This window comes from Magallana gigas, chromosome 9 (assembly GCF_963853765.1).
Source record: "Magallana gigas chromosome 9, xbMagGiga1.1, whole genome shotgun sequence".
Taxonomy (NCBI): Eukaryota; Metazoa; Mollusca; class Bivalvia; order Ostreida; family Ostreidae; genus Magallana; species Magallana gigas.
This window is the reverse complement of record NC_088861.1, coordinates 9061533-9074419: the sequence shown is the minus strand read 5'-3', so window position 1 is coordinate 9074419 and position 12887 is coordinate 9061533. Positions and strand designations below refer to the sequence as shown.

The following is a 12887-nucleotide window of genomic DNA, read 5'->3' as shown; positions in this document are numbered from 1 at the left end:
TGAATCTCAGCTTGGACCTCCCATTGTTTCATTAGGTTATTTTCTTTTCATAAGAAAAAAAAATCAATTGAATGGAATGAAAAAGTAGATTATATATATAGGATTTACCCATTTTTTGCAGGTTCATAAATGGGTGAATTACGAATCAATGCTGGAGAAATGCTTTGTGGGCAAGCTGAAATCTACACCCCCTGCACATAGGCGAGGTAGGAACGAGAAAAATAGGTCACCTTGACCCAATTTTGTAGTATTGATTCCAATTTGAAAGCAGTACGAAGTGTCCAATGCATTCAAATACTAGCTGGTGTCACAATCTAACAATGCAGTTACAAGTGGTCAATAGATGTACTTGCATTGATGAAGTTGACCATCAGTTACAGTTTAATTACTGATCATTGATTACCTATGTGACCTGTTATTAACCCTAAGGGAGACCTATCTACCACGAAGCAGGGAAAATGAAATCCAGTAATCGAATATTTGACAGCTATTATTCAGTTTATTGATCCACTTGAGCAGTAACCTTTTGGAGTTTTTTCTCTCTCTCTCTCTTCTCTCCACTGGCTGGTATAGATTTTCTCTCTCTCCTCTTTGCTGTTACAAGTATTGGAATAAGTTTTCTTCCTCTCTTCAGTTTAATATATATATTTCTTTCTTTTTCTTTCTATATCTTTCCTGTATTGATATGCTATGTTAGGTATAATATTCATTCATCTTTCTTTCTCCCTCTCTGTCTCTCCTGTATTTGTCTGTATGTCTGTCTCTCTCTCACCTTCATTGATGTTCTCTCTCTCTCTCTCTCTCTCTCTGCATTGATATGTCTCTGTCTATCTCTCTCTGTTCGCTGCTGGTCGGTATATAGATTTTCTTTCCGAGACAAGGCAAGAGAGACCTTAGGCAGGCGAGTCTTGCTTAATCCATACATCCAATATAATTAGAGCCACTGAAACTGTGAAAAATGTTTAGAGTACTAGGGTAAATATTTAACAGTAACCGCCTCTCAATCTGTCACTAGAGCTGGTAAACTCCTCATCCAGTTGATAACTGAACTTCCTGAGGAGATATCGGTGTGGGAGGATGCATCATTGGATGATCCTGTAATTGCTCCTATCTGAATTTCTGATAATAGGAAATCAAAAATGGTGTCAATTTACTGTAATTTTGGGAGGAGGCTTTTGAAGGGTTTTTTTTTTTTTTTTTTTGGGGGGGGGGGGGGGTGGGTATGGCTAAATTTTCATCATAATTTATTTTAAAGCTAATAAAGGTACTTTTGAACATTAATTGATTTACAAACTTTATTCAAATATTCTTTGTAACATTGTTTTGTTAAAATATAAGATTTACACTAAAAAAAAGCTATATTTTAAAATAATCTCAATTTTCTATTGCAAGGTAGAATATGAATGTTTATATGTGATTATTGAAGCAAGAAAAAAATATTAAAGTAGCTTGAGAAACATATTGGATCGAGTTTATTTTATCTGTTAATGACTTTTATAAAATATCAGCCATTTTTTTTCTTCATCTTAATAAATATAATTATGTCTGTTAAATCAATCACCAGGTATGTATGATTATCTTAAGTTTTATTTTCATAGCAAAAGTCTAAAATTTAAGCTAAATGGTGTATAATGATAACTGAATAAATTAGTATGTTGAAATATGTTGCACAATATACTTCTGTCAACATTTCCCCTAAATTTTTGCCAAAATTTGCTCAAAACAATTTTTACATGGAAATTTGCAATTTGTTTTTGTACACATTTCTGGATTAAGTTGTAGAGTGCAAGTTATGTCTGTAGGCAAAAATTCTTGAAAACTAATCTTCCTGTTTTGTTTTGGTTGGAAGGAATGTTCTGTATCCAAACACCATGTGTTATTTATCGTACATACTAGAGTTGTACCTACTGTAGAATTCACCTACAAGATTTCACAAGCTGTTACACGAATTGCAACATCAACACACAACCAATTATACGATATTCCCTTATCGCAATAAAATTTGTTTGATTTGGATGTTGACTTTAACAAAGGCTGTCCATTTTAAATGATGGATGAAATCATAAAATTTTTCACACCAGCCTAAGTAATATGGTACTCAGTTGATTCAGACTTTCATTGTTAAAGCCTTGTGTGTTTGCATGGTCCTTGGTCATTAAATATTGATCATCTTTCTAATCTTTAATATTTGAATAATATGGTTGGGAAGGAGGAAGGGTACTATTTTGTTGATTTGTAAAAACAAGGAGAGAGAAGATAGAGGTAAAGGCAGAGGGAAAAGAAGAGAGAGAGAGAGAGAGAGAGAGAGAGAGAGAGAGAGAGAGAGAGAGAGAGAGAGAGAGAGAGAGAGAGAGAGAGAGAGAGAAAATAAGACAGGATGAATGAGAAAGAGAATATAAAGGAAAGATTTTAGTGAGAGAATCTATCTTAGCAAATCACAGTTATTGTTTTGTGATACAGTATCCCTGCTAAGAATCTTGGAGCCAGGGGGACCTGCTAATACCAATAGTAAGTGTATCATTCTATTGCCAAATTGCCAGTGGCTAGCTATATGAGGACCCAGCAGAGCTTTCTCAATTTAACTATGCTTAAAAGGGCTTTTTTCTGAGAATGATTGTGTGTCTGTGTGTATATATATATGAAAATGTGGTAAGCAAAAATGACAGCTTGCTTAAACTCAAATGAATTGCCATGCTGCACTATGCTTCATTATGCTGAGAGTAATGCTGCGAGTTAATCTGTGGATTTATGGCCTCTAGACATATTCCCTTAGTTATCAAAAGGTTTTTGTAGGATGGAGGTCTTTTTTAAACACACATTTTCAGCCTAATTTTTCCTGCTTATGACCAATTTTTTGCAGTTGTTAGAATTAACACACATCCCTTAAACTAACAGGTTTTTTTTTCATAAAAATTTTCATTTTATTTTTAAAATTTCAAAACTTTCAAAGTTTATAGAATGAAATTAATTTACTGTAAAATAACTAAATTATGCGGGAGCCAATTTTTGTTGATTTTTAGTTTGTTACAGGCTTAAAAGGACCACCAAATCCACAAAAATTGCGCCGCTACAAATTCTAATGATTCTGCAATATATCATGTTTCATCAATAAAAAGTACATTGTAATGGCATTACATGTATATGTAAACATGAAAAATGATGACATTTATTTTTTTGATAAATATTATTGTTTTTGCTATTGTTTTCACAGAATCTCTGTTAAAGGCCAATTCTACGGAGTCAAAGAATGGTAAGTGACCTTGGATCTCAACACTAACTACGTGGTTAACCAAAAATATCCTTACAAATGTCATCTGGCATTTGGAATAAGTAAAGTACTACAGACACTTGGGTGTCTGCTTGCATCTGAACTGTGCGGTAATTAAATAAGGAATAATGAATCATTCTTTAGTCGGGGCGTGATGAAATCCAATAAAGCCCGAAGGGCTTTATGATAGATTTGATCATGCCCCGACCGAAATTATCACCTCATAATATTCAAAGAATTATTCTTTATTCCTTATATTTATATAATGTTAAGCCATCTTACGATTAAATATTTAAATATAAATAAGCAAACCCCGCTGGCACCTCTGTATTAGGGTTATATACCGTAGTACAAAATCGATACGTGGTGTTATCACAGGCAAAGACACTGGAAAATGTAAATATTTCCGGTTATTGTCGATAAGTGTGAAGAATAGAAACTTATTAATTGATGTTTTTAATATCAAGTTTCATTTATAAAGATTATTTGATGTGTTATATCAAAAATTGTAAGATTTAATCTAAAGCAAGAATTTGATTGAAACTGTATGAATAAAGTGAATGAATATCTTCTTATGCAATGAATTAATGTTGATTTCATAATGTTCTTTTGAATACATTCATTAGACCTGACTAAATCTTAAAGTTGGCAATAAGAATTTTGTATGCCGTTATCAATGATTTTGCTATCAAAAAGTGGTGAAAATTAAGTATATGTATTGTAAGCTGTATCTAAGAGGTCATTTAATGGTGACAAATATATATTAGTTACTGTGGCAATGGTACCTTAATGAAACATTCTACAGCCAAATTCAATGAAAGGGTACCGCATTTCGATCAGTAAAATTAAGCGATAATGATTTGGTATTTCTTGACACAGTGCACACTGAATTATGAGTGATATAGACTAAGTATGAAAAGAGATGATTGCACTATAAGTTAATCACTGAATTCTCTCTATATTTTGCAGGACCCATGTCTCCACCAGCATTTAAAGTTCCAGAGTCCCCAACCCTACCCAAGTATGTACTAGTACATGTACTGGTGTTTTGTAAACTACTGTATGAGTACAGTGCAGTACATAAGTACATATAATGTCGATATTAAAAAAAAATGAAAAAATTTTCTGAGGAGGATGGAGGGGTGGGAAAAGGTTGCATTATTTTTTGGTGTTTATCTTGCCTTTTGAAAACAACTTTTAAATTAGATTATTAAACACCAAAAAGTAGTTTAGAAAAATTCATCATGCAGAAAAAATTAGACGGAAGCAAAACGACCTCCTTTTACTCCTCTTTGAGTGCAAAATGTTGCCTTAACTGTCTTGCATCAATTAGAACAGGATTTTTTACTTTGTATTAAGCATATTAAAAATTCTAAAAAATCTTAAATTGTCTAGAAAAATGTATATTTATATTCCAAAGCATACATATACTCTAGAATTTTTTTGTTACTTTATTATATTCAAATTGAAGAAAAATTGTTTTTTTGTTTGTTCTTTTTTCCAGATTTGATTGGTTTCAAACTAAAACAACCGTGACTTTAGTAGTGTATACAAAATGGAAGTCCATGAAGTCCGATTTTGTTGTCATTGACAAGCAGGGAAACAACTTTCTAGCCACCCTGTACATAGAAGACTATATCTACTACCTTCATATAGGTAAGTAATAATTTTAAATAATTTAATTCTGTTTGTAGCACAGCATTTGATTGGATAGAAAAATTTATTTAATTTGTATAACCTGCTTTGCACATCACAAGACACTTCACAATGCACCAACATCAAAAACGTACGATTCCACTTGACATTACGCTTGAATTTTGAACAGAATTATTTCATTTTAAAAGGAAATGGACTCAGTTTGAACAGTAAATTACAGAAAATTAAATTATAAGGAATGAACTCAATGTCTACCCAAGTTATATGGTTTGGAGCAATTTACGCTTTTTTATAGTCTGCCCAGCAGATTATAAAGCGTAAACTGCCCCAACCCAGGTTATACTCGTATAACTTGGTTAGACATTATGTTAATTTCTTAAATAAAAAACTTGTGAAAGAGCTTTGGTTAACATTTCAATAACAATATCATGCCGTTACTTTGAGGGAGTACGTTGTGTTGAATTTAATAAAGGGAAAGGTTAATGTATTTGTCTGGATTTTTTGAAAATATTTATGCAGCATTTGAACTTCTCATGATATTAACTGCTGATCAAAAAATAGATACCAGGGTATGAATCTCTCACGATCTGCACAAAAATAAAAACACTTTCAAATATACCTATGTATATGAATTTAGCAAATATCATGTCTGATTTGCTTTCCTATGGTCACATAATTTGTTTTTCATTTTTAATTAATTAAAATGTTTTGTCTGAAATGAATGACTTGTCCAATTTACTCTCAATCAATCAGCAGATTTGTGACCTTTCCCTGTTTCTAATCAACCTTTGCCTTGTAAATGTAACCTTTATAAACTGTTTTTCAATTGTTATGGGTGATAGACGATTAGACTTATGTGAGACATAGAAAACAACCCTTCGAAAAATTTAATCAAATGAACTTTATAAGGCAAGGGTGTATGTGTTTTATATGTGCGAGATACATAGAAAATAGGGAGAAAATAACTTGTTTACATGTTTCTGAACATATGTCTGATCCCCATGATTCTGTATGAAGTCCACAAAGAATTTTCAAACTTCATTTACCTGTACGTAAAAAAACGTCCCATAAGCTTTGTGTAATATATTTAATTACTTTTAAATCCTTTTATTTTTTTCTAACTTGAATTCAGGTAATTAAGGAACGAATACACATGTATAGCCTAACTGATGTCCCGGACCAATATATTGATTCATTTCTATGTAATTATTGTGTTTTGTAGAGCTTGCAGAGGCAATATCATTACATTATGAAGGTATGTATTATGATACAATTCATCGTGTCAGAAGGATTATACAATATTAAAACAAGTTATGTCACGATGATTGTTCCTCGAATAATAGCTTTTAGGTAGTTTTCAGCTGTTGTTATGAAATAAAATTGCATAATTCCATGATTTTGATTAAAACGAGAAAAAAGTAAGGGGGATTGGGAGCTGCCTGATTGAAAGCATCATTAAAAAGACTATTGTTGTATCAGCAGAAATCAATCTGTCCCACATTGTTTCTGATCAAAAGCTTCAGGCCCACACAGTTTCCAATGATGTCGTCATTAAGTAAATATTTTATAACCCGTTGAAATAATTCATTAGTGCATGCAGGCTTTTGGTTTAATTGTTTCCATCACGTAATTAAGATTTTTTTTCTCAAAATTGCATTCGACATTGATTACTGGAATTTGAAAAACTGAGGGGGAGAAACACACTTTCTTAATTTGACAAATCCATGTGAAAAAGACAAAATTTAACAAATCTTTGTAACATAATACAGTTAAGCTTACTTTGTATGAACACAGATTAAGTGAAATCACAGAAAAAAGGAAAGTTTTTGGGAAGATTATAACCACCAACAAATTATTTTGAAAATTCCTCTTTAATTCTTATATATAACTTGCTGATCAAACCTTCTTAGAGCTGTTTTGATTTTTTTAATTTGTTTATTTGATATTTGACAGTGAAAGTAAATGCAGACACTGGTAAAGTAGACGTTATACTGACAAAGGAGTCCGAGAAACAGTGGCCCAGTGTGGGGAAGCATCTACAGAAACACAACAAAACGGTCAAACTCAAAGACCAAGGTACACATAACCTGTTGATTTTTAACAAAACTGTATACATGGTTATTTTCGCCCCGTGTAATTTTCGCCCTTCTTTACACTTGTGAAAAGTTTCACTCAATTTTGAATTTACCCAGACACAGTTGTGTGTAAAGAGAGATAATTTTAGACATCAGAATTCACCCAGTCTTAAATTCAGCAGCTGACAACGAGGGTGAAAGGGGCGAAAATAAAACAGGGATGAATATTTCCCTGTATACCGCACTGTGGTTTCATCATTATTTATTGAAAACCAGTCTTCATGAATTTTGTTAAGTTGAAAACTTTTTAATAAGTGTTCATTGAAGTGCAGTATCTAATAACATATTGTATTGATAAAATCATTGCCCAGCAAATTTACATATCTTTGAAATAGTGATTTTTCACGAAATCCATGAAAATTGGTACCCACAAATATTTAATGAAACCATGGTAATATAAACTATAATGGCCTTGTCAGTCTGTCAGTCAACAATAACCGTCCTCTGAACTTTTGAACTGTAGAATATAGAAAACCTTGATGCTTCCTGATGTTAAAGGTCAAGGTCTACGGTCAATAATTCAAGGTCTTTTTAAGTTCAAGGTCAAATTGATTGTAATGGTACTATTCTCTTTGAAAGTATAAGACTGATTGAAATAATGGAGTTTTGGTCATACAAAACCCCTTTGCACTGCATTTTTTGAGTTCCAATTTCTCCTTACAGAAATAACATACAGAACATGTTCCGTTGATTCCATATCTCAAGTTACCCATGATTCCAAGTTGTTATGCTTGTCCCTCCCCGAGGGGACCAGGATGTGTGTTCCTGTGGGGTACCATGTACACCTCCAGCACAAAGTGTCAGGTGGGTACAGAACTCTGGACCATTGGCTCTGGATTTTCATGAAAATAATTTGTCGAAGAAAGGTCTATCATGTGAAAATGAAACGTTTATGTATACTTTAGCCAGCGCACACTGTAAAGTAAATTTTATTCACATGCAAGGAAATTCCCTAAGCTATGCCATGAACTAATGCCTGTCAAACATTTAAAAAAACATAAAGTAGTACCTATACATTGCCAAGAAAATTAGTAATTTCATAGAAGATTATCAGTGGTTGCTAGAAATAAAAGTTGGTTTATAGCATGTGGTTGAAAATAGTAAAATGTGTTTTTGTCATGAATAGAAATGAATTTTTTTGGTGCAATGCATTAACATTATTTTCATCTCCACATGTTCACCTGGTTTCAGGGATGGAGGTGGTGAGGAGTTACACAGCAGTGACACCGACCCTGACCGGGGAGCAGGATCCTAGGGTCAAGGACGGGTCAGTAATATACCTGATGATAAAGATCTACAAAAATGGAGCTCTTACTCCATGGATCGATTCCCTCAGTAAAGGTAGGTACACAAACAGTGTAGCTTTAATATTGTGTGAGGTTTAACTTCAGTGTAAAATTTACCAGACCAGAAATAAGACTACTGTTACTTACATGTATTACTATATATCTGCCATTCAGCATTGAGGTAGAGAAGTTATGTGACTAGAATGGTTTTTAATATTTTATCTGAATGGCAGATGAAAAAAATTCTAAATTCAGAGGGCTGGATAAGAAACAAATTGGTTCATGAACTTTGACCTCTGTTGTAGGTGACCCTGTAGAGGTCAGTACATTTACTGGGGACTTCAGCGAGGATCGTCTGTCTGTGTGTCAGAATCTAGTCATGTTTGCCGCGGGTACGTGTTTTACTCCAATGGTTCGACTTATTCATCACTGTATAGAAGACACAAAGTCTAGAGTGTGAGTATCAACAAAGTATGGATCAAATTTTGTTTTTTTTGTATAAAAAAATTCTTGTGATATTACCTTTGGCCAACGTAAATTAATGTATAGATTCTTAGACCTGTAATGCAGCAGGCAGGTAATTTATTTTGCAAAGGAGAATAACTCAGTTTTCACTTTTTAACTTAAAATTGAAAATTTGAGTTATTCCCCTTTTCAATATACATGTAGCAATGAAATTAGTAAATGCAGCAGCATTTGCCATGATGCTGCAGTGCCTGAGAATGAAAACTTAAAATTTTAGGCCTATCAGTATCTGAATACTTGAATGAATTTTTCACTCTTCCAGAAATCTAAAGTTAGTATTTTTCAATAAGAGAGAGGAGGACATTCTTTGGTATGACCAGTTGCAGTCCCTCGCTGAGAAAAGTGATAGGTTTGTACAAAAGAATCACTGTGGTTTCATCAATATTTCACGGGCACTGATTTTTGTGGATTTAGTGACAATCATAGTTTTAAGGATACGTAAATTCGTGAACAATGATCCCATCAGTACAATGTAGATGTATTAATAGAAATTGAACTTTGATGAATACTTCATTCATGGATCAACTCAACAAAGAAATCCATGAAAATTGGTATTAAATGGATATTGATGAAACTACAATGTCATGAAAGTTGTCATTGATTTCAGTAAAATTTGACTTTGCCTTGTTTAGACTTACGCTTTGAATTTCATCAGCTGACTAGCTACATTGTAAGCTGAAAAACAGCAAATTTTAAGATACAGGAAAAAATAAGATGTTTCAATAACTTTAATTTTCTATTAAATTGGTAAAGGTAAGATACATGTATAAGAAGTACCGATGCATGTATTTTCAATTTGCATTTTAAAAGAAACGCTTGCAAGTTTTAGAATTCTTTTTAACTGTTTAAAAACACAGAAATATGGTTGTATTTATGAAATATGATATAAATTTTGATAATACAGATTTTCCTGTGATTACATCCTGTCTGAGGCAGACAGTGGCTGGTCCGGCAAGACAGGAAGGATAACTCTCGATCTAATGAAAGCATCATTACCTCAACAAACAGAAAAATCCAATTTACTTATATGTGCCTGTGGTCCCACCCCATTTACTAACTTAGTTACTAAGTAAGTGCATCCATCTGTCTGCCTTTGTGCTCTTTTTCTCTCTTGATTGCATACTTTTATTGGATATTATATCTTTAAAAAAATTCTGAAAGTCTTATTTCAACCTCAGTGATATTTACAAAATGCAATTCATACTGAATACAAAAATGCACAGATTTCCATTCTTTCAAAGTTTCAATCTTGTAAACATACTAGTTATTGATCAACATTTGTGGTCTTGAATATTTTTCACAAAACAAATGTATCAAAATTTTGCTTATTTGATATATTTTTAATCAAATATGCAAAGGATTTATAATTTTCATGAATTTATGTTTACTGGTATGTGCATATATAGTAAATATACTATATTTGCAGAGGGCATCAGATATTCATAGTTTTTGTAATGGTTGATAGATAGATTTGAGTTAACGTCTCATTTATTTTTGTTGATAGATTTGCCAAGGAGCTCGGATATTCTGAGAGTGAGTACCATGCATTCCAAGGGTGATTGAGATACAAATTATCTCAACTCAAAAAATCCATCTCAGGGAATTTGTATCTCACAGCTCATCTCGGTCTGTCTCGGTCTGTCACCGGCCAAGTTCCGTCGGGGATTTCCTCTTCGAAATGACAGTATTTCACAGAAATGTGATGGATGCTCCATTAAGTTCTTGGAGTACACTGGTCAAACTCCATGTTATTGTTAATGGCAATTAATGGCAGTTAGCTTACATGTTTAACAAAATTATGTGACTGTTGACAGAACTATTTTTTCAAAATTACTTTTTTAAAGTTGGTGTTCAGCTCTGTATTTTGCAATTGTAATTAAATTAAAATTAAGATAATTGGTATAAGAAATTTAGTTTTCAATTTTTTGTATGAAGAGAAAGTGAATCTTCTTTCAAAAAAATTTCAAGTTTTGATAAGTTTGAGAATACATGTAGCAGTACTTGTGCATTTAATTATGCCGTGGTTTCATTAATAACTTTGGGGAACAGTTTTCATTGATTTAATGAATATCAGAGCCATATTAAAGTGAGTATTGTTCTTCTAATGAAAAAGGTTCATGTGTTGCAGACTTTGAATTTTCTCACTCTTGATTTAGTGGATCAGCTTCATGAAAAAAAAATTACTGGTACATGTTCAACATACAATTACAGAATATATGAAACTACATTATTCTTATCATGAAGGAGACTAGCTAATAACAAATTTTTTCGGGCGTATTATAATGAGAGGGAGACAAATTCATTATTTTTTAGCATCAAGATATTTTTCTGACTTATCAGTTGATGGAGGAGTTCAATGATAGAGACAGGCATTATGATTGTTAAAACTAGCATTCCTAGAAGCTCTCTAGCTCTGTGTATCAATTTTCAATGTTGTCGGATTGTTTGTTTTGTTGGTTTTTAGTTTTGATTATTTTTAGATATTAAAATATGATTGATGGGTAATTAGTATTTATGCGTGTCTTGAGAATTTTTTTTTTTTTCGACTTGAATTTGTAAAATATTCAGGTTGTCTTCATAAGAAAAAAAAAATAAGTTTTAAGATTTAATTTATTTTGTGGTCAGAAGTCATGCAAAGATACATTTGTTATACTTTGTAAGTATTAATTTGATTTTTTAAGTCCTGTATGGTCAAGAGATTTTCAAGCAAAATTATGACACCAAGTGGTCCAATTCTGCAGCAGTATTGACAATAAATTGAACTATGATAAATATATGACAGCTCAATAAATAAATTTTAAAAAATGAATTTTTACCATGTAAAGGATTAATTTTTAACAGTTATTTATGAAGTAAAATTATCCCTGGGCATAAGCACAGCATACTTTGAATGTGGCAGGGAGCTGGTTACATCAATACATGTAATATTTGTGATATTAAGGTCTGCCTATTACAAATTGAATGTCTAAGATCTTAATTTGACACTTGGTGTCAATTTCTGTGATATCTAATTCATTGATTTCTAAGAGCTTGCAGAACCTGGGGTAATTTTTAAGATTCTTCTCCCAGCTAATAGTTTTTATGTGTTTTTTATTTATTCTCACAGCTAGCACATACATGCTTGACATATTTTTAAATATTTTTCCAAATTGCGTGCAATATATTAAGTGATGTTATATTATCATAAAGTGGGATGAAAAAAAGTTGTAAATTAAACAAATGCAAGTTATTTGTCGCATAAGCAATGAATGTGAAACCCAACATGAATTACCTCCCATCATTGTTTCTTTTCCCCCTCTTCATCTCCATTTCATTCAATAGTTTCATTGTTTACATTTCATTTGCTCAAATATTGTTTTGTTTTAGAGTAACATTACAGAGTTATTTCCCTTTGATTGATTTATTACATTTCGTATTGTCTCCACAAACCTGTTCGTTTCCCTGACATATATGATTTTTACTGAACTGTCAATCTATCTATTCACTAGTATGAACCAAGATTTATATTTCAAGTCTTACGAAGACCAACTCATATACGACATTTTGTAATGATAGAAAGATTCTTGCATACAAGTTGAGTCTTCGGTTTTGTTTATGATAATTTTTTGTTTACATTGAAGATAACCCGTATATGAATTGGTCTTTGTACGACTTGACTTAACCTTTGAACCTAACAACTTGACGTACATGTATTCTCACCTTTACCTCAGGATCAAAAGCAATTATAGAATATTATTAAATGGAACATATGTAATATACATTTATAATATTTTTTGAGTAATATATTGAAAAAAATTTTGGTTTTGACACCTGACCCAAAGAACTAGACATACATGTATTCTCATCCTTTACCTCAGGATCAACAGCTATTATAGAATATTATCAAATGGAACATACATTTATACTTATTTTTGGTATAATATATCTAAATTATTAGTTTTTGGTGGAATTTTACTCCACACAATAGTAAACTATGACAAATATGATGTTGTCAAGTGACTCAAGTCAAAGGTTATC

General features: G+C 32.1%; 1 protein-coding gene across 6 annotated transcripts in view; it reads left to right on the top strand.

The window, feature by feature from the left end:
- LOC117692231 (cytochrome b5 reductase 4) overlaps positions 1-12653 on the top strand; it is a 29492-nt gene extending 16839 nt beyond the window's left edge. For 5 of the 6 annotated variants that reach the window (XM_034479637.2, XM_034479635.2, XM_066071745.1 and 2 more), the window contains 13 exons: positions 122-206; positions 2461-2508; positions 3212-3250; positions 4238-4289; positions 4773-4924; positions 6147-6179; positions 6878-7000; positions 7723-7863; positions 8251-8400; positions 8651-8801; positions 9133-9219; positions 9775-9939; positions 10375-12653. In XM_034479637.2, coding sequence (XP_034335528.2) covers positions 122-206; positions 2461-2508; positions 3212-3250; positions 4238-4289; positions 4773-4924; positions 6147-6179; positions 6878-7000; positions 7723-7863; positions 8251-8400; positions 8651-8801; positions 9133-9219; positions 9775-9939; positions 10375-10429 — 1281 coding nt within the window. In that variant the 3' untranslated portion in view covers positions 10430-12653. The remainder of the gene's footprint in view (positions 1-121; positions 207-2460; positions 2509-3211; positions 3251-4237; positions 4290-4772; positions 4925-6146; positions 6180-6877; positions 7001-7722; positions 7864-8250; positions 8401-8650; positions 8802-9132; positions 9220-9774; positions 9940-10374) is intronic. The other variant, XM_034479636.2, reaches the window with a different exon arrangement.
- The last annotated feature ends 234 nt before the right edge of the window (positions 12654-12887 follow it).